At 35.3% G+C, this 23,674-nt stretch overlaps 2 protein-coding genes across 3 annotated transcripts in view; both read right to left on the minus strand.

Moving 5' to 3' along the window:
- Positions 1–8,841, minus strand: part of LOC128213443 (uncharacterized) — an 86,184-nt gene extending 77,343 nt beyond the window's left edge. Inside the window, exon 1 of one of the 2 annotated variants that reach the window (XM_052919135.1) lies at positions 8,740–8,841. The gene's annotated coding sequence lies outside the window, so the exon portion shown is untranslated. Of the gene's footprint in view, positions 1–3,644; positions 3,678–8,739 lie in introns of those variants that run through there. The other variant, XM_052919136.1, reaches the window with a different exon arrangement.
- A 5,208-nt stretch (positions 8,842–14,049) lies between these two features.
- LOC128214176 (proteasome adapter and scaffold protein ECM29-like) overlaps positions 14,050–23,674 on the minus strand; it is a 50,740-nt gene continuing 41,115 nt past the window's right edge. The window contains 7 exon segments of the mRNA XM_052920515.1: positions 14,050–14,810; positions 17,227–17,298; positions 18,433–18,530; positions 18,991–19,096; positions 19,810–19,936; positions 20,392–20,538; positions 21,213–21,255. Of these exon segments, the coding sequence (XP_052776475.1) occupies positions 14,677–14,810; positions 17,227–17,298; positions 18,433–18,530; positions 18,991–19,096; positions 19,810–19,936; positions 20,392–20,538; positions 21,213–21,255 (727 nt within the window). The 3' untranslated portion in view covers positions 14,050–14,676.

Raw genomic sequence — 23,674 nt, forward strand, 5'->3', positions numbered from 1 at the left:
CTTCAATCAACAATCAAGCCTTATCTGTTTTTATCACCCAAATAGTTTAAATGATTATTTGAAACTTCCTATTCTAAAGTGCCGATATGTGCACTGAATTGAACTGAATCTGTTATCACTATAAATATGCAAGAACAAACTCCATCCATATCATAATGTTGTCCCCCATGACAAAGTCTCGTGCAGAGCACTATTATAAAGAACCACAAAACACTTAAGCAGATTTCTGCATTTCTGCAAATCCATTACTAAAATAGAAGTGAAGGATGAAAGATAACTTCAAACAGTCAGCCTGGTTTTAACAAAGATTTTTCTTATCCTCGGCAACAAAGATACTTAATTTGGTCATACTTTATCATTACCGTGATACAATTGACAAAATCTTGTTTAAATGAATATGCATGAGGCAGGGGAGACAACTCTTCTTTCAATAAATTCGCATGTTACAATTCAATCTTCTTCAATAACCATTTATTGACAGTAGCCTCCATGACCAAGTCGCCTTGACTGCTGAAAAATATTTTTGTACTGAAAAGGTGGATCTGGTTTAATTTGAGCACTCACCAGAATATTTTTCAACATAATAAAAACATCTGGTACCTTGCAAAACCAATGGAACTGCCTCATTATTTGTGGTAAGAAGACTGTCCTAACCAAATCGCCCACGTTACACAAAGAATAGCTAAGTAGTGTATCGGAAGATAGATTTTTCTATGCAATGCCGTGTTCGCTGAAAAGTGGACACAACAAAACAGCTAGCAAACCTCTTGCTACCAGGAACTAACAAAAGGTTTCTTTGTAAGTTAACATTCAATTGCAAAGGAGTTGACAATAGAGCCCTCTAGAGTTGCCCAATCAACCAATTAAGCAATTTACTACTGTAAACTTATTTATTTTAGCTTTTCTAAGAAAACAGCCATGACCATAAGCTGGTATGAATAACCAATTAACCAATTAGAAATTTACTACTGTAAAATTATTTATTTTAACTTTTCTAAGAAAACAGCTACTTTATAAGCTGGTATGAACGACCAATTCAACAATTAAGCAATCCACTTCTGGAAATTTATTTATTTCAGCTTTACTGAGAAAACAGCTACTACTACTCTTAATAGTAGGGGTATCAGGTGATTTTAACTTAGTGGTTTTAATACACATGACGTTGGATATTGTTTAACTACCGTCTTTCATGAAGTCATATCTTATTTATTTTGTCCAATTCGGAAAAGTATGTGAAAAGTTACGAAACTTTTAGCTCTGCTATCGGGGGTAATGTAATCAATTATATCATAGACATAATATGAAGGGTTTACAGCAAGATTTTGATAGTGCTGTTATTCCATTACATTTAAATGCTACTTGTAGTATATATATGAATAAATTTTTGCAACAAACATGTTGAGCAGGGTCTTCCATACTCATCGTTCTTAGACTTAAAGCTGCACTCTCACAGATTGGACGTTTTGACGCTTTTTTTTCTTTTTTTCTTGGAACGAGCTAATTTATGCAAAAACGCATGGAAACTAGTGATATGAGACTGCTGTTAAAAACATAGATTTTTATATTAAAGTTCAATCTGCGATCTGATCTTCTTTCAGTAGTCTTTCATCACTGGTTTGCAGATATTTACACAAAATTTGACTCATACCAAGACAAAAAATTAAAAAGTTGTCAAAACGTTAAATCTGTAAGAATGCAGCTTTTAAATTATGTCTCAAGATGTCTTACTGTCAGCAGATAAAAAAAAAAAAAAGTCATTTTTTTTGGGTAAAATTTGACGTCAATTACATATTTGACGCCGCAAACTGAACCCCCTACTACCTAAGTATAAGCTGATATAAATTTTGCTTAAGCACCAGGCCCCAATTTCTCAAAAGTTCTCATAAATCCACACAGGATTAAGCTATTAAAGCTGACACTACCCTTGATGTTCAATTATCTGCATACTAATTTTATTCTTTTAACAGTTTTTAGACTATACGTATAGGAATTATCTTTATGATAATCACAGTAAAATATCTTCTGCTTATAAAAATCAGAAGTGTCAAGAAATTTGAGCCAGGTACATTTCCCTCGACCATATTAAGATATATAAGTTGTAAACCTTACTAGGCTTAAGATCAGTGCTGAGCAAGTACATCTATTAAGTTACCAATATTTGCGATTTAAATATCTTTACGATATTTTTTTTACTATAGTTTTACGATCTTTTTTGAAACGGGACCCCATACTTGTGTTCATTTTGAGGGGCCATAAGAAAGCGATTGAACACCCGACACTTGGTTGATAGGATGACATCTTCTCTTTTCGTCCATCTCTAATCCTCCACACGCAGCATTAGATTAAAACTTTTTATAATGCACTGGGTCCCGATTCAATAAGACATTTTATTCATAAACTTTACACGGCTAAAGAGTGCTTGGGTTCAACTGTTATGTTACTGGCAGAATCTATGCGACGAATGTTCTAATATGATACATTTATTGAAATACAGTTATACCAAAGATGGGGCCGAAAAAGTTACGATCTTAAGTCCTATGATCTTTATTGAAGAATGGCCCAGGTATTGATACACATGGTAGCTGTTCAATTATAAAGATCTTACTTGTTAATTGTATTTATCTTTGTGTGAAAGCTTCATTATTTTGCTACATATTTGGGTGCAATGAAATTAAGTCAGTACTATAAACGAGCACAAAGGAAATAAAAACAATCTATGTGTTGCTATTTCTGACGACTTCACAGATTTATGATTATTGATTTAAGATATTTCTATATTTGCTCTCCCAAAACTGTTCCGCGAAAAAATGTCTTTTAACAATATACTGACATGCTGCCAAACCGCACAAGTATGAATATTTATAACTGTTGACAAAAATGGAGTAAATACATAGTCACATGATCCCCCTGGAGTATATTGAATCCAATTACACATGCATTTGTTTGTACTATACAGTATGTTTCACCCACAGATAATGTTCATAAATTTTTGAATGTTGACAACTTTCCTCAATACTTAAAGTGACTCGCTCATGTTTTTGGACCAAAAATTAATTTTCCCAGTAAAGCATCTGAAAACACTTATTTTATCATTATTTTACTTTATGATTTTGAACTTGCAAAAAAAAAAGGTTAAAGCATAAAAAAGTATTTGGGTTTTAGTGGGGTTCTAACCCACGCCAGTAAAGTCAAGAAAAAAATAGAAAACAGCCAGCTAGTCCACATGGCCACTGGGACTTTAAGCATAGTCATTGATAACATCACATGATAATGTCAATTAACCAATCATGTAACACCACAGTCGTAATTAATTTTCAATCGATTTATTAAAGCTAATGAAAATTGTTGTCATCAAAGAAGATTATATTTGAGCAAATATCAACATTTGCTTAAGGGTATTTTTGTCTTAACACTCCATATGGTTTGCCACACCTTATTTCCTAATAAAAAAAGTGCATTTTACAAACCATGAGCGAGTTACTTTAAAATTAAACTTTATTGGCACCATTTTCGACCAATTTTTATATTCTGGTATCTTTGCAATTAATTAATATCAATTTTGTACCATGTAATTGACTGATATAATTTATAGCAAACTCTTAATGAAAACTTATTAAGTGGTGATTTTAAGAAATTTAACATACCATCTGAGAAGACCGCCGAAGTCAACTTCAAACGATTAATAGCCGGACTACTACAGAGGTCTGTAAGCTACTTTATATATGTTAAGACGTGCGTACCAAAGGTCAAGATTGGACTGTAAGTTGTACTGGCATCTTCAATACATGGACAGAGTTTCATAGCACTAGACCCAGAACTTCAGACATTTGACAATAACATCCCTATGCTGATGACTTTTAAATCCTCGTTTCATTGTTATTTTAATGACATTTTCCTAGTGGATTGGAGACATAAGATTATCAAATGAAGCAACAAATATGGCGGATATTAATGATCAAACTCAACTAGGGTAGCGATTAGTGAGTAGATTGGAAACTTCCTTTCTTTTCAAGAGGCTCCATGTGTTCAATTGTTATCAATGTGCAGGACAATGGAGAATGGTATCTTCAACTCAATCAAAGGTTATTAAATATGAATTGCTTATCTTACAAGTGTCATCTTCTTACAACACAATGCAATAAATAATAGCACACTTATTAAAATGAAAGAAAATCTGAAGTTATAAACAAATCAAACTGTTAAATTCAAGTCAATAACCACAAATAGAGGTCTGTTTTTAATAATTCTTTCGAAATCTAAGCATAGATTATGCTTAATGTGAGCAAGCTATGAGACCAAAAACAGCTGAGTCATTGTACATGTGCAAGCAAATACTTGTTTAAACAAAATTGGTTTGGGAAAATGTGAAAGCATTCCGATTTCAGTCAGTAGAACACAAAACAAATAAAAGTAATGTTCTTGTTCTTTTTACATGCTGATAAAAAGTAGGCAAGGTAGGTTAAAAGCTGCACTCTCACAGAGAATAAATGTTTTGACAACTTTTTTTATTTCTTGTCTTGGAACAAGACAATTTGTACAAAAATGCATGGAAATCAGTGATATAAGACTGCTGATAAAAAAAATCAGAACGCAGAATGCAGGTTTTAATATTATTGATCAAAAATTTATGTTCATGCATTTTTCTTAAAGCGTTAGTAACGCTTTTAGCCATAAATCATTTATTTTCGAATGTAAACATGAAAAACTGTGATCTGATCTTTTGGCAGGAGTCCTATGACACTGGTTTTCAGATAATTATGAAAAAATTGGCCTATTCACAGACAAAAAATAAATAAGTTGACAAAATGGTAGATCAGTGAGAGTGCAGCTTTAATATTGGGAAAATATTTTATTAATGAAATATCATTTTATTGTGTATGAAGTATGTATATCGTTTTATTATACAGTGTGTGTATACCACATGATAAATTGCGTCATAAATGCTTCGTCGGAAGGCAATATTTTGATATGAAAAAAGACTTTGAACAAAGATAACTTCACTATATCTTCACCATTTTAAATGAAACAAAGCGCAGTCTAAGTCGCATACGGAGCCCTGCCTTCGGTCTTTTACCAGAGTTTGATTGAGAGTTCAGTATTTTAAAACACTTCTACAAACCTTTTCACAATACAGCCGTCTGACGGAGCACTGTCAAAACATTATTTTGGAAACAGGTTTGTCAAAGTGTTTGATGAAACTAATGACCTTATCAAATTTCAGTAATAAAACTAATAGTGGGCTCTTTAAGCTTTTTAGACTGCCCTTTGTTTCATTTAAAATGGAGTTGTAAAAGAAAAGTTATCTTTGATTTAAGTCTTCAATTTAAGCAAAATGTTGCCTTCCGACGTAGCATATATGACGTAATTTATCACATGGTATATACACACACTGTTATATACCAATCATAAATCCACAAATCGCAAAATACAGTAGTCCATAATTATTCAACTTGAGTGCAGTACTGCCATATTCCACTCTGCATATGTTCATTTAGTTCATGAACTTGATTTATCCAAATTGTCATTCATGAATAGTTCATGAACTATTCATGAATTAAGTTCATAAATAATTTATGAATAGTTCATGTTATTCACAACAGGGATGCTACCCACGATGCACCGCCAGAAACAGCAGACCGGCATAAGACTGCGCCTTGTGAAACCTGAATCTGCAAAGACCCAATGTATCAAATACAAACTCCTGATCCGAAAACACAGCACTAATAACCCTATTGTATTGTTTACATAGAACCACAGTCTGACATTCCTGTTGACAAGGAAGTGAAACAATACAAGTCAACTGTTACACCATGTACAAAAAATAGTACCACATGGTTTAAATTAAAAGAAATAACAAATTAGGTTGGGACTTTAAAATAAGGTTGGTTGGGTAGATGTAACCAGATCATTTATTATTTTATGTCTTAAAGGGACTTGCTCATAGTTTAGCAATATTTTATGTGGTTTGAGTGGGGTTACCCACACAGAAACAGTCAAGAAACTAGAAACACGGCAATGGGGAATACGTATTTATATCCAAATAATTTCTTGTATGAGTAAGGAAAAAGAAGCAGCCTTTATCTTTACTTTTATCGAAAATATGCCATTTTTCTATTTGAAGTACCAGTGACCTTGACCTCTCCCCCTAACCCCCTAAAAAGCAATCCCAGGCTAGCTTGTCACATAAGCTACTTAACACCAACTTTCATAACTACCCATCAATTCTTTACACAAGTTATTGGGCAGAAACCATTTTTTTTCTATTTTCAGTAACAGTGACCTTGACCTTGACCCCAGCCAACCCAAAAGCAATTCCAAGCTAGCTCTTCATCAGCTACCTACACACCAACTTTCATCACTATCCACTAATTTTTACTTTTCGGCAGAAACCACTTTTCTATTTTGAATAACAGTGTGCTTGACCTTGACTCTACCCCCTCAGAAGCAAACCCAAGCTAGTTTTTTTACTTACACACCAACTTTCCTTACTAGCCATTAATGTTAGCTTAAGTTATAAGGTGGAAACCAATGTTTGACACCCATCCGCCTGTCCACCCATCCAACGCAACCATCCCGCCACCCAACGACATCCCCATTTTAATAACCTGGTTTTTGTTGAAAACCTGGTAAAAAATGAGAAAACCAATAGATTTAATTTACTCGATCACAGGGACTCATACTAGACTGTCAACAATTTAAAGCTTTATTGAAAACATTGCTAGCATCACATGATGAAGTTCATCAAGCGATCAAGCTACAGCTTTTTGTTGAATCACGTCAATAACGCTTTCAAAATTGTGCTGTCATCATCTTAGTTTTAACACTTCTAAAGATTTGCAAGACTATTTCGTATTAAAAAGAGAAAGCATTTTATAAATGATGAATGAGTTAAGGTCATGCCTTAGATGGTCTATGGTAAAAGCCCTTATAAACATTTAAGTAGTGTTGTTCCAAGATCTATTACAATTGAAGATCAATAAAACAGGTCACCATTGGCGTCTATCAACAACAACAAAAAATGTATCAGTGTGGAATCGCTCCCCAATACTTGGTGTTTTCTAAACTTTAATAGTATTTTTTCTGCAATTTTGGTATCGAAGAGAGAAAATTAACTAAAATATTATATTTTTCAGATGCATTTCATGAAAAATAAATACTCTTTGTCCATATATGAAGCATTCTATAGTAAACAACCACTAAGTGTGACCTTGACCTTAGAGATAGGAACAACGGTCTTGCACACGACATAACACATGTTATTTTAAAATCTGTCCACAAAAGAGAAAGTTATAGTCCAGCCATGAGAAATTGAGTCGGACAGACGTACAAACGAAAAATGCAATTTTAATATGCCCTCCTTTGGGGGCATAAATACAATAATAAAGAAAAATTCCAACCTACATGTAACCTACTGAATTACGGACACTACCGACCATGGACATTACGGACCAGACACTACGGACCAGATTTAGGGACATTACGGACCAGATTTAGGGACATTACGGATCATCTTCGGAATCTTATGGACCATGATTTAAACATTTTTTTTTTTTAAATATTCACTCATTAGTTTTTAATTTGTTAATAAATACTTGAATATGAGTGCTCAGTATGACGTTGTATCTTCCATAAAACTGTGAAAAATCCCGTGAAGTTCGAATAGAGCATTGGTTCAATATAAAATCTTGTGAAATTCCAAAAGGTGCAAATTTAAGACCAATGAGTGAATGAATTAAAAAAAACAAATGTTTAAAAACATTATAAATGATGGTCCGTAAGTTTCTGAAAATGGTCCGTAATGTCCCTAAATCTGGTCCGTAGTGTCCCTAAATCTGGTCCGTAATGTCTGGTCCGTAATGTCCATGGTCCGTAGTGTCCGTGACCCAACCTACTTACCCTGTTTTGGGACAAGATGAAACCCTAAAAACAAGACAAATTTGGTCTTGAGTTCAAATACTTTTTTTAACATTGGACATTTCTTGTTTTTCCCTTCCTCAAGTCAGACAAATATAAAAAAGACCCGTTAATACGGCTCTAAGTGACCATGTAGATGTATATGGACTCTACTTTATTAGCATATCTACATATGTTTATCGATTGTGATAACAATTAATTAAAATCGCTGCAGGAAGGACTGTTGACAAGAATCTGGCGGATGGACAGTGTTGTTTCAAGACCCAAGTATGAAATTTCTCAGAGCATAAAACACTACAAGTCATTCTAAAATGCCGTCCAGCTTTCTTTTTTAAATGATGTTTAGCCTGTCCAGGACAAGTTGATTTCCTTTTGGTAGTGAAAACCCAGCCTGTTGGGTCTCATACATGTATGCTGTTCTTAATCCCAAACATGTACATTATTATTTTGTGAGCTTGTTGCCATATGTACTATACTATTGGACTATGGAATAATTTTCACATCTTTTCAAGACGTATATCTTATTTTTTTTAAGATTTTTGTACGATTACATTAAGTCTTGCTTTTATGAATATTAAATATCCTTTTTGTGATTGTAAATTTTAATCGAAAAACACCATGGCATGTCATACGGAAAGTAAATTGCAAAACATTACGCAATAATAACTGGTACAGTAGTACTACGTGTAGTAGAATATTATAAGTCAGTGTACATGCAGGTTTATCTAACGGTGAAATGATAAAACTACATTAAGTTTATAAACAACTTTTTTAAGACAAAATAATGAATGACAGCGATTTTCACAATAAAGAAATTATACTTACATATATATACTATCATATTTTTTAACTCATTTGACCCAGTTCAGCTCGTAATCAATAGTTTTCTTCATGTTATTGTGTTGACCACACACCTCAGTTTTTCTGAAAATCACCGGATATAATTTCTATTTTTAGAATTTCGGTTTTCCACTCTCTACTCTCCAGGTATAAGACGTAACGGTCGCAACTGAGCCGGTCTCATTCTGTGCATTTTTGGGTGGACCAGGGGATCCATCCACGCCCGCACTTCTAACGCATTTTAAATAATATTGCCAAATAAATCTTGAGTTTTTCACAGATTTTTTTGGCTGCCTTGTTATCTATAGAGCAGTTTTAGATAACATCTAGGTATTAGATGTCTAAAGATATAGGTAACATTCCTTATTATATACATTGTAGTAATCATTTTTTGGGGGAGGAGAAATGCTTTACGGGTTTGTGTGTGTGTGGAAACTGTACATTAAATCATTCTATATCATCAGTCAGTAAATTACAGTAAATTACCATTTATTCCACAGAAAAAAGTGGAAAGTGGTCCTTGTTTAACCCTTTTATAAGCCCCCCCCCCCCCAACACACACACATCCGTGTATAGTACACAACCTATTTGTATTTATTTGAATCTTTATTGCCATCTGCGGTCTATCAGATCTCAGATCTGAGTGTCCTGCTGTGTAGTTCTGTGGGTTATATAATAGAAATGAAATTTTGTGTACCTTTTAAAAAAATAATACAATTTTTATTACAATGTTTGTATAGTACACAACCTATGTGTATTTATTTTAATCTTCATTGCCGTCTGCTGTCTATCAGATCTCGGTGTCCTGCTGTGTAGTTCTGTGGGTTATATAATAGAAATGAAATTTTGTGTATTTTTTAAAATAATATAATAATACAATTATTATTACAATGCTTGTATAGTACACAACCTATTTGTATTTATTTTAATATTTATTGTTGTCTGCTGTCTATCAGATCTCATATCTGAGTGTCCTGCTGTGTAGTTATGTGGGTTATATAATAGAAATGAAATTTTGTGTACTTTTTAAAATAATAATACAATTATTATTTCAATGTTTGTATAGTACACAACCTATGTGTACTTATTTCAATCTTTATTGCTGTCTGCTGTCTATCAGATCTTGGATCTGAGCTAGTGTCCTGCTGTGTAGTTCTATTATAGAAATGAAATGTGTACTTTTTAAAATAATAATTCAATTATTATCACAATATATATAATAGCCCATTAAAATGATTTAACTGTGATGCTTCACAATTAGGATATAATAATGGTGACCATGTGTTTGAAGTTGATTGAAATATATCAGTTATAGAACTATAAAATAACTTATTTTTAATACTCTTATTTATTACCCATCAGTCAATTTAATAAATACATTAGCTACACATGTATGCATATTTGTATAATTATGCATTAGCTAGACAATGAGATTATCTACTCTGATTGGCCCCGAGCCAATTAACAAATATATGGACGAAATTCCCCCCATCCCCCATGGGGATATGGCATCTGAAAGTATGGACCAAAGGGACATGTGCCCAATAATAAACTAACAAAAAACTTTTTTTGTTTCAAAAAGCATTTATTCTCTTCAATACCAGCAACAACATAGCATAATAATTAATCTTCCCAAAACCTGTTTAACATCAAAGTACTTAAAATACTTCCCAAACCATATCTTGTTCAAACAGGATGCTACTATTTGATTCAAGTTCTAAAATAGGCACAATTTATGTCTTAATATAATGTCATAAACTAATGATAACACCATACAATTGACAATTATTAACTTCCAGTTCATATCTCTTTTTAATTATCAAAAATAGTCAATTACCAGTAAAATCAGAAGCAAAAAAGAAGTTCACAAAGCCAGACAAGTGGGTCAATTTTTTCAAGCAACAAAACATATGGCCGATTGTTCAGAATTCTGTTAAAGTTAACAAAGTGATAAACGACATTGGCGTTAACTTTTAAAGGTGAAATATTGTACAAAGCGTTAATACATTTAAATAAAACATGTACAGCTGCAACACAGTTGTCCTGAAGCCATGTATTTGTTAGAAAACCTGTAGATCACAAATGTATCCTTCCAGAGCAATTGTGATTTATAAATTAACAACGATGCCGTTCACAACATCGTTAACTAACATCCTTAACAATCAGCCACAATGATTGTCAGGTAAGTATCTTTAAACAACGCTTTCACCTATGAACCATTCATTTTGTAAATTGAGAGATCAAACATGCCATGTTCCAAGTTCCTCTTTTTATACTAATTTTCTACTATTTGATTCGATTGTAAAAACCTGTTTAATCAGAGTATGTTCACCCATGGTTTTAACAGCTGATAATTGTCAATCCTTAAAAACTGCCAAGTTCTGTTTAAGTATATATGGTTCATGCTCAAAGGAGAGTCATTCTCATTCAAAATAGGTTTGATAATGATAAATCCTACGCATTTATCTGATGTACTCATAGCATCATCGCTCTGGTGTACAAAAAATAAGCAGGGTTTAATGACTTTGACTGCTATGGAAATTGTTTCCAAATTCATGTATGTTCATTTCAAGGTACCTCCTACTGTACACAAGTCTGAAGCTAAAGGCTCTCAATATTGATTTCATGATTAATCCTGGCCCCAATATCACGAAAATACTTAAGTCAAATCTCAAACTCAGTCTCAACTCATGTCACTATATAAAAGCATAATTTTCTTCAAAATCTTCCATGATTTATACTTTTTGAAAACATATTTTCTTATAGAACTTGTTGATGAAAAGATTTTTTCATCATTTCAAAGAAAACTAAATCTAGAGCAAAAAATATACTTGAGTATTTTATAAAGAATACAGAATTGTACTCATATACATTTTTGGCTGTAGAATAGATTTCCCTTGGAATTTGACCAAAGGCATTCTATGATCGAATGTGCTTATAAAACTGTAAAAAAACATATATGAATTCTAATTAATTTTGATGCTATGTGGTAAAATGTGCTGAGCCTGAGTTTGAGATTTGACTTAAGTATTTTCGTGATATTGGGGCCTGGACTAATGAATCCCTGGGTCAGCATCACTAACATCTTGAGTCTGAGTTTCAGCCTCAGACTCAGAAAATTGAAGTCTGAATTGCTTCAAAATATTTTTAATGTAACTTCATTCTGACAAAAGATGTGTGCCTGATTTGTGACAGATACACCATGTTTACCTTCTTTGCTGCTTCTTTTGCATTTATATACACAATTTAAGTGATACTTGTATTTAAACTACATACACATGTATAACAAACATTAATTTTTAGTGATAAACCTTTAACTACTTACTATTAACAAGATCATAACCATGTATTTAATAGCTAAAAAAAGGCACAAATATTAAATAACTGGTGGGTTCAAAAGATTTACAGTGATCAACTATCGTCTCATAAAGTAGAAATACAGAATTTCTGAACCTTACTTTCAAATTAAATACTGTATCCTTCATAAGAACCACTGTTTTTCAATATTTATGCTGTTTTCGGTAAGTTATAACAATTGTATTAATTGTGGTACATCTCATTTGGGAGTAAGATTGCATCTTTAAAAATTTGCTATTCTGATCGGACTCTCAACCTCAGACCCAATACGTTAGTGACAATTAATGAATTTAAGAAGACGTGACGACTGAAATATAATAATATTGAACAAGAGCTGTCACAGTATGTGACGAATGCCCCCGAATGTGACATTGACCTACGAACAAGGTCAGTACATGAAAAGTTAATCTTGACATTACGTGTCAAATACATATGGCAAGTTATTTTAAATTGCCTCTGAACATAAAAAATACCACCCATACTTGACAACCTACACTGTTATGTCCTTATATTCAGAATTCCCTTGTGAATAAACACTTAATGTATCATTCACCTTAGAGGTAGGGACATGGGTCTTGCACACGACATGTCGTCTTCATAATTATGTGGAACACATGTAGCAAAAGATTTTAAAATCTGTCCATACAAGGAAAAGTAACAGCCCTGACACGACAACCTAAACTCCATGTCCTTATATGCAGCACTCCATTGTGAATAAACACTAAGTGTGACCTTGACCTCTAAGGTAGGGACACGGGTCTTGCACGCGACACGTCGTCTTGGTATGTGGAACACATATGGCAAGTTATTTTAAAATCTGTCCATACAAGGGAAAGTTACAGCCCGGACACGGCAACCTATACTCTATGTCCTTATATGCAGCATTCCATTGTGAATAAACACTATGTGTGACCTTGACCTTTGAGGCAGGGACACGGGTCTTGCACGCAACACGTCGTCTTGGTATGTGGAACACATTTGGCAAGTTATTTTAAAATCTGTCCATACAAGGGAAAGTTACAGCCCGGACACGACAACCTATACTCTATGTCCTTATATGCAGCACTCCATTGTGAATAAACACTATGTGTGACCTTGACCTTTGAGGCAGGGACATGGGTCTTGCACGGGACATGTTGTCTTGGTATGTGGAACACATGTGGCAAGTTATTTTAAAATCTGTCCATACAAGGGAAAGTTACAGCCCAGACATGACAACCTATACTCTATGTCCTTATATGCAGCACTCCATTGTGAATAAACACTAAGTGTGACCTTGACCTTTGAGGTAGGGACACGAGTCTTGCACGTGACAAGTTGTCTTGGTATGTGGAACACATGTGGCAAGTGATTTTAAAATCTGTCAATCAAAGGGAAAGTTACAGCCCGGACACGACAACCTATACTCTATGTCCTTATATGCAGCACTCCATTGTAAATAAACACTAAGTGTGACCTTGACCTTTGAGGTAGGGACACGGTTTTGCACGCGACACGTCGTCTTGGTATGTGGAACACATGTGGCAAGTTATTTTAAAATCTGTCCATACAAGAGAAAGTTACAGCCTGGACACGACAACCTATGCTCTATGTCCTTATATGCAGCACTCCATTGTGAATAAACACTAAGTGTGACCTTGACCTTTGAGGTAGGGACACGAGTCTTGCACGCCACACGTCGTCTTGGTATGTGGAACACATGTGGCAAGTTATTTTAAAATCTGTCCATACATGGGAAAGTTATAGAGCCGACGGACGGACGGTGCGATTTTAATATGCCCACCTTCGGGGGCATAAAAAGGAACAATGTATAAATGTTTGAAATGTAATCAAAAATGCAATATAATTTAATACAAACATGATTTAAATAGATTCATTGATGAACAAAATATGGCCACCTAATGGCATAAAACTGTTACAGAAACTAGTTTAAAAATATTTATTTCATTGGTTTATTTGCTACTGTACCGTTTAATCAAATTCATTTACAATAATAATTAACTAAACCAAAAAAATATGATGATATCAACATCATTGTGCATATGTTATTACAAACATGACTGTATAAAATAATCAGATGCTTTTTCATTCAAGGTACTAGTATTCTAATCTACATAATATTAGTATTGAGGCACCACATCATTGATACAAATTTGAATGAAGTTCTGCAAAATTGATTAGATCACCTCTTTGAAGTGCCCATGTGCACTCACTCATCATAGTAAAACCAATTGTAATGCCAGTTTAAATGTAAAGGGAGCCAACCTTTGTAATAAATAAAAACTCATACCCTTTAACAAAAAGTAAGCCAGCGGTATTTTGATGTAAAAGAGGCACAACTCTGGAGTATCTAAGATGATTAACCCCATCATGATTAAACTTGACCATAACATTATGCCAACAAACACAGTTACTAAGTTTCATTAGGATTGAATAATAAATACTAGTTATTGTTTGCCCATGATTTTTTCGAAGTTGCTGCAAATGACACTGTTGCACCGACACCAAAAGGTGACACAAGAACCGATAAATTATTAACTAAATAATTAAACCCATTTTATCACACTAGGCATTCAACATCACAAGAAGAGTCTTTGATTTGTCTTGAATCTCAGGACTGGAGTCCGCTGTCATGGTAGCCAAATCGGTCCTCAGTTTTTCTACAGTCTCGTTGGAAAGGCATTGGAGTTTTTGAAATTCTGAAATACATGTATAAGTCAAACTTTATTTGATTTATAGTACAATGAGTGACAGACATACAAATGAACACTAAAAGATTTATTCTTCCTTGTGATTTACAAATTTATGGTACACGACAACTCATGTAAGATTTTTTTCATCACTATAGACATTCCTCACCAAAAAGGATTTATTTTATTTTTTGGTTATATTAAACTAGTATATTACAATGAAGTACATTAAAGTTGTATTAATTCTGAAACATGCAAAGTCATGCAATAACAAGAGATGTTTGTCAAACATTATGCCCCCCCTGAGCGCCATGTTGTCAGGATTATATGGACAATTGAATGAAATATGCATGGACCGAAATGACAGCTCATTTGTTGCCGTTAAGGCAGTTTTAAGATTATGACCATTAAAGTGTGAGGATAGAGTGTGTTATGACCATGACCTTTGACTCTATGAACTCAAAATCCAGAGTCATCAGCTGGTCACCAGAAACCTAAATGTCAAGTTCGAGGGCCATGGGTGCAGGCATTGTCAAGTTATCACACAGACAAGTTTTTTTCGTACAAGGTCACTGTGACCTTGACCTTTGACCCAATGACCCCTTAAATCATAAGGGGTCATCTACAAGTCAGATGCAACTCCAAGTCAAGTTTGAAGGCCATGGGTTCAGGCATTGTTGAGTTATCACTCGGACAACCTTTTACCATTCAAAATCACTGTGACCTTGACCTTTGGCTCTATGAATCCTAAAATCAATAAGGGTGATCTACTGGTCAGGCTTAACATCCATGTCAAGTTTAATGATCATAGGTTCAGGCATTGTTGAGATATCAGTGGGAGAAGATTTGTTAACTTTTTTTCGTTAAAGGTTACTGTGACATTGACCTTGGTCTGATGACCCCCAAAGTCGATAGGGGTCATCTACTGGGCAGGCCCAACCTTCATGTCAAGTTTGATGACCATAGGCCCAGGAATTGTCGAGTTCGCTTTCAAGGTCACTGTGACCTTGACCTTTGACCCCTAAAATCAATAGGGGTCATCTACTGGTCAGGCCCAACCTCCATGTCAAGTTTGAGGGCCATGGGTGCAGGCATTGTTGAGTTATCACTCGGACAACCTTTCATCATTCAAGGTCACTGTGACCTTGACCTTTGGCCCAATGACCCCTAAAATCAATAGGGACCATCTTCTGGCCAGGTCCAACCTCCATGTCAAGTTTGAGGGCCATGGGTGCAGGCATTGTCGAGTTATCACTCAGACAACCTTTTACCATTCCAGGTCACTGTGACCTTGATCTTTGGCCAGATGACCCCCAAAACCCATAGGGGTCATCTCCTGGTCAGGCCAATTCTCCAAGTCAAGTTTGAGGGCCATGGGTGCAGGCATTGTCGAGTTATCACTCGGACAACCTTTTACCATTCAAGGTGACTGTGACCTTGACCTTTGGCCAGATGACCCCCAAAAACAAAAGGGGTCATGTACTGGTCAGGCCCATTTCCAAGTCAAGTTTGAGGGCCATGGGTGCAGGCATTGTCAAGTTATCACACCGAAAACCTTTAACCATTCAAGGTGACTGTGACCTTGACCCGATGACACCCAAAAACAATAGGGGTCTTCTACTGGTCAGACCCAACCTCCAATTCAATTATGAGGGCCATGGGTGCAGGCATTGTCGAATTATCACTCGGAAAACCTTTTACCATTCAAGGTCACTGTGACCTTGATCTTTAGCCCAATGACCCCCAAAAACAATAGGGGTCATCTACTGGTCAGGCCCAACCTCCAGTTCAATTATGAGGGCCATGGGTGCCGGCATTGTTGAGTTATCACTCTGACAACCATTTACCATTCAAGGTCACTGTGAACTTGACCTTTGACCCGATGAGCCCCAAAAACAATAGGGGTCAGCTACTGGTCAGGCCCAACCTCCAAGTCAAGTTTGAGGGCCATCAGTGCAGGCATTGTCAAGTTATCACTCGGACGACCTTTTACCATTCAAGGTCACTGTGACCTTGACCTTTGGCCTGATGACCCCCCAAAACAATAGGGGTCATCTACTGGTCAGGCCCAACCTTCATGTCAAGTTTGAGGGCCATGGGTGCAGGCATTGTTGAGTTATCACTCGGACAAGCTTTAAAATTATTTTACCATTAAAGGTCACTGTGACCTTGACCTTTGACCCGATGACCCCCAAAATCAATAGGGGTCATCTACTGGTCAGGCCCAACCTTCATGTGAAGTTTGATGACCATACGTCCAGGAATTGTTGAGTTATCACTCGGATAAGCTTTGGTCTACGGACGGACCGACCGACCGACCGACATACCGACATGCCTGTGCAAAGCAATATACCCCTCATCTTCGAAGGGGGGCATAATAAAAATATTATAAAAGCTTAAATTTCAGAAAAGACTTTCAAATTACCTGTTAGCTTTGGTATAATATCATTGACAATCTCAAGGGCTTCTGTTCTTATCACAGTGTACTTCAAGTTACCTGGAAAATAGAACAACAGAATTGTGCACATTGTGGACAAAAGTCATTTAGGACTTCAGTCTGTAATTGAACCATTAAACTCTTTAGTACCCAAATATAATCAAAAGTAACTTCTAAACTATCCTATTTTGCAATAATGTGACAGACATAATGCCATCGGCAGTCTCCCTTGTTGTCACATTTATTGAGAGATGACAGCACAAAAAGGTTTAAATGAAAAAAATTTTTTTTTTGGTGTGGCCAATCCATTGAGTTGGGTGGCGGTCCCTGGTGGCCATGCTTTTTTGCTACTTTGGCGCCAAAAGGGATACGCACAAAAAATAATGGTATTTAACTTTCATTTCATGCATTCAAACCAACGAGAACCATGTTATTTGTTATTAACAAACAACAGCACTCTTAAATACCATAGTTTAAACAAAAGCAAAGCAAGTGAGTGCTTATACTTGTCTGTGTTTTTTCGTCAATTAAAGGGGATTAATTCCACAATTTTTTAAGCCAGTGAAATGGGCCTTGATACACAAACACAAATTGCACTTGTAACAAAATTATGTACCAAATTTCATGAGAATAACTAAAAAAAAAACCCATTAAGTTATGACCTAGGATATTATTTTGCAAGCCACTGATGCTGACAGTTAAACATAGGACAATTTGTCTGTTTTTTTCACTCTGGAAAACAGACAAGCTAAAACCACACTGATCACAAAAATTGCTTCTTTTTTATGTTTAACACATGTGTCTTCGGAAATGGCTGACAAGAAAAGAAAGTTCTGGGCTAATCCTGTAGTTTAGATAATCTTGAAACGTTCACAATATAAATTTCTAGGTAACCATACATGTTTATTGCTAACTAGAAAGCATTTCCGAGAAGTACATGGATACCTTAATTATTCAGTTTTTATTTAATTAGTTGTATTAAGTAAAATTATTTGCATTCAAGAATAATTACTATTTATTGTAACAGGGTGAGAAAAATGTGCAGCCAAACCAAGGCTGGAACCTGGGACCCCTCACTGTCAGGGCGAATGCTATGCAGACTGAGCTACCGAACAGCTGACACACCTTCTCAACACCTGTCATGGTAAAAGGACCTTGTAAAGATACAGTGAGAATATGAAAGTAAACTTTTACCCAGGCAGGGCAAGACAGACAAAATCATCCTCTGCAATACTGTCGCTACTGATGGCTCATTGGCAGAGAACTTCTGTACGTCTTGTAAGCACTCCAGTCTGGAATAAACCATACAAGAATATAGAGTATACATTTGAAAATAACCATGAAACATAGGGCTGAACGTTCAGAACTTTATCAAAGTTAATAATGTGATTAACGTCATCATTGTTAAACTTCCAGAATTTTCACTTTTTCCTCAAATTTTCTTAAATGGTAATACAAGTTAAAAGGATGTAGTTTCTTTAAGAAATAAACATTTCAAAAATTACAATCTAAGAGTATTTTTATTAGAACAAATCTTTTGTTGCTTCTATTATTTGGCCCTGCTGCCCTGAATATACTTGTATATATATTTTTATTTTGTCTGTGTTTTTACCATTATACATGTACAAATGTTTGCTTGTTGTGATGCTATTATTTTTATCAGAAGGTGGATATATATTTGTTTTCAGTTACTTTAAGATATGCTATGAAGAATGTACTATATGCAATTTGTAGGAATAGTAATGGGGTTACCTGTTGATCACTTTATGCATGGTCTTCATAATGGCCTCTTGGATTTTCCGTGTGTTCCCTTGCAGGGCCTCGCATAGTAGACAGCTAATGCCTTCCAGGCGAGCCTCTGGAAAAGAAAAGAAAACATTTCAATTCATATATGCATTACCAGGGCCACTCATTCAGTAATCAGCTTATACGCTCATTGAACAACTTACATGCTCAATTCAGTAAACAACTTACATGCTTATTCATTAAACAGCTCACATGCACCATTCAGTAAACATATCACATGCTCAAATTAACAAACAGCTTACATGCTTAATTCAGTAAACAGCTTACATGCTGAATTCAGTAAACAAATATTTAATTCAGTAAACAGCTTATATGCTCAATTCAGTAAACAGCTTACATGCTCAATTCAGTAAACAACTTACATGCTTATTTCATTAAACAGCTCACATGCACCATTCAGTAAACATATCACATGCTCAAATTAGTAAACAGCTCACATGCTTAATTCAGTAAACAGCTTACATGCTGAATTCAGTAAACACATATTTAATTCAGTAAACAGCTTACATGCTCAATTCAGTTAACAACTTACATGCTAAATTCAGTAAAAACAAATTCAATTCAGTAAAAAGGTTACATGCTCAATTCAGTAAACACATATTCAATTTATAAAACAGCTGACAAGCTCAATTCAGTAAACAGCTTACATGCTCAATTCAGCATACAACTTATATTCTCAATTCAGTAAACAGCTTATATGCTGAATTCGTTGAACAACAGTTACTGACATGTTCAATTCAGTGAACAGATTACATAAAAACTTACCCTGAGTATTACGTGCCCCTATAGGCCATATTTGACCTAGGACTGTGTAATAGCACACAAGTTGGCCCTCCTTAACATCAGAATTCAACTCTTCCTTTTCCTCATCGACCTCCATATCTTCCTCTTTCTGCAATATCAACAAATTTTGCCCAATTCAACATCCAATGCCAACTCTTAAATCTTAACAAAAAGACAGTTGTCAAAACTAGCACAGCCCCAAGTTAAGTCCTGGTTAATTGACATAAAATCAATGTAATGATCCTTAAGTAGAGAAATCTAATGTTGCCTTACACAATCAGACAGGTCTAGAATTATACTAAAATAATTCCTAGCACTACTGTGATGAAAAAAGATTGAATTAGTCTTAATCTGTTTCTTAGGTAGAAACCGGAACTGGTGTCCATTTTGACAGGCCTTGAGAAATACACCCGATGGGGCTCGAACCAACCACCTGTGAGAGGTAGACATGCTAACCACTAGACCACGCTCATCCTGACAGCCCTAACCTATTAACCTTTAACAGATATCAAAACACCAAGCCATGATCCACTCATACATTATGAAACAGTACAACATAAATACCTTTTCTATCACAGGAGCGAGTATGGCGTAAACATCTTGGAACCTATCCACTTCAAATATCTCAACCACCTCTCCAAGGCATGTCAGGGCCTCTAGCTTGTATTTTATGCTTTCTTTTCTACTTTCCCTAAGAAGGTCCTCAATTATCTGAAATACAATTTAATAGTTCATAAATGGGACACTTGGGAACTTTTCACAACAAATATCTCCATCACCTTATGAAGACACGCCAGGGCCTCTAGTTGGTACTTTATGCTTTCTTTTCTTTTTTCCCCCAGAAGGAATCAATTACCTAAAATAAGATTTCATAAAATCATGAACAGGCTTTGTATTCTTGAACCTATCAGCTTGAAATATTTCCACCATTAGCTTGTCCTTTATTTTCCTCAATTATCTGAAATACAATTACGCTAACAAAACATGTCAATTTTCATGCATTTTATAATTTTCTAACAAAAGATATTTTTGATTCTAGGAGGGCCATTAAATGTCATAATGAGATTAGAATTCAAAGCAACCATATCAGGAAAATCACAAGTCTCTCTCAGGGCAGACATAGGTCAGGAAACTGCTATGATTTATTGAAAGAGACTAAGTGCGAAAAAAGGAAATATAGAGCAAATAAACTAATTGTCATATTCCAGTTTTGCTCAATTAATTTACATATAAGTAATCAGCCATCAACTTTCTTTCAAATGATAACAAAATTATATGGGTCACAAAGTGTCAAAATGTAAAATTAATGGAGCTATCAGAGAGCAAGCTAATTTCAGATTCAAATTCCTAAAAAAAATCTCATTTCAATAAAACAAGTTCATTACCTTAGTAACAAAGTCTTCTTCTTCAGATCCCTTTATACTGGAACTGTAAAAATAACACATCTATAAATAGAAATAAAATCTATAATATTGTATTCAGAGATACCTGCGACCAGAAAGTATTTTAGTCCCTGTGGTGGTCATTTTTTTTATTTTTTTATAAGGGCATTAATGGTAAGTAGTCCCAAAAATACCAAGGGAAACACCAACTGAACTTTTTATTACTTGCTGCTTAACATATAATAACTTAATCAAACATTACATCAACAAAAATTTGTTCAATGCCCCTTCTAAGGGGCTACAAAAAGAGTGGAACACATGGCTTCCTGATTGAGCAACCTAACCACTAGACCTTTTATAAACCTTATACCTAACCACTTGACCTACTGACCCTTTTATAAACTTTATACCTAACCACTTGACCTACTGACCCTTTTATAAACTTTTACCTAACCACTAGAGCTACTGACCCTTTTATAAACCTTACACCTAACTGCTTGACCTACTGACCCTTTTATAAACCTTACACCTAACCACTTGACCTACTGACCCTTTTATAAACTTTATACCTAACCACTAGAGCTACTGACCCTTTTATAAACCTAACACCTAACCGCTTGACCTACTGACCCTTTTATAAACCTTACACCTAACCACTAGAGCTACTGACCCTTTATAAACCTTACACCTAAACACTTGAGCTACTGACCCTTTTATAAACCTAACACCTAACCACTAGAGCTACTGACCCTTTATAAACCTTACACCTAACCACTAGAGCTACTGACCCTTTTATAAACCTAACACCTAACCACTAGAGATACTGACCCTTTATAAACCTTACACCTAACCACTAGAGCTACTGACCCTTTATAAACTTTATACCTAACCACTAGAGCTACTGACCCTTTTATAAACCTAACATCTAACTGCTTGACCTACTGACCCTTTTATAAACCTAACACCTAACCACTAGAGCTACTGACCCTCTTATAAACTTTATACCTAAACACTAGAGCTACTGACCCTTTTATAAACCTAACATCTAACTGCTTGACCTACTGACCCTTTTATAAACCTAACACCTAACCACTAGACCTACTGACCCTCTTATAAACTTTATACCTAACCACTCGAGCTACTGACCCTTTTATAAACCTAACATCTAACTGCTTGACCTACTGACCCTTTTATAAACCTAACACCTAACCACTAGACCTACTGACCCTCTTATAAACTTTATACCTAACCACTAGAGCTACTGACCCTTTTATAAACCTAACACCTAACCGCTTGACCTACTAACCCTTTTATAAACCTAACACCTAACCGCTTGACCTACTGACCCTTTTATAAACCTAACACCTAACCACTAGAGGTACTGACCCTTTATAAACCTTACACCTAACCACTAGAGCTACTGACCCTTTTATAAACCTTACACCTAACCGCTTGACCTACTGACCCTTTTATAAACCTAACACCTAACCACTAGAGCTACTGACTCTTTATAAACCTTACACCTAACCACTAGAGCTACTGACCCTTTTATAAACTTTATACCTAACCACTAGAGCTACTGACCCTTTTATAAACCTAACACCTAACCGCTTGACCTACTGACCCTTTTATAAACCTTACACCTAACCGCTTGACCTACTGGCCCTTTTATAAACCTAACACCTAACCACTAGAGCTACTGACCCTTTATAAACCTTACACCTAACCACTAGAGCAACTGACCCTTTTATAAACCTTACACCTAACCACTAGAGCTACTGACCCTTTTATAAACCTAACACCTAACCGCTTGACCTACTGACCCTTTATAAACCTTACACCTAACCACTTGAGCTACTGACCCTTTTATAAACCTTACACCTAACCGCTAGAGCTACTGACCCTTTTAATAAACCTTACACCTAACCACTAGAGCTACTGACCCTTTTATAAACCTAACATCTAACTGCTTGACCTACTGACCCTTTTATAAACCTTACACCTAACTGCTTGACCTTCTGACCCTTTTATAAACCTTATACCTAACCACTTACACCTAACCAATTGACCTACTGACCCTTTTATAAACTTTATACCTAACCACTAGACCTACTGACCCTTTATAAACCTTACACCTAACCACTAGACTTACTGACCCTTTTATAAACCTTACACCTAACCATTAGAGCTACTGACCCTTTATAAACCTTACACCTAACCACTAGAGCTACTGACCCTTGTATAAACCTTACACCTAACCACTAGACCTACTGACCCTTTTATAAACCTTACACCTAACCACTTGACCTTCTGACCCTTATATAAACCTTACACCTAACCACTAGAGCTACTGACCCTTTTATAAACTTTATACCTAACCACTAGACCTACTGACCCTTTATAAACCTAACACCTAACCACTAGAGCTACTGACCCTTTTATAAACCTTATACCTAACCACTAGA

This window comes from Mya arenaria, chromosome 13, assembly GCF_026914265.1.
Source record: "Mya arenaria isolate MELC-2E11 chromosome 13, ASM2691426v1".
Classification (NCBI taxonomy): Eukaryota; Metazoa; Mollusca; class Bivalvia; order Myida; family Myidae; genus Mya; species Mya arenaria.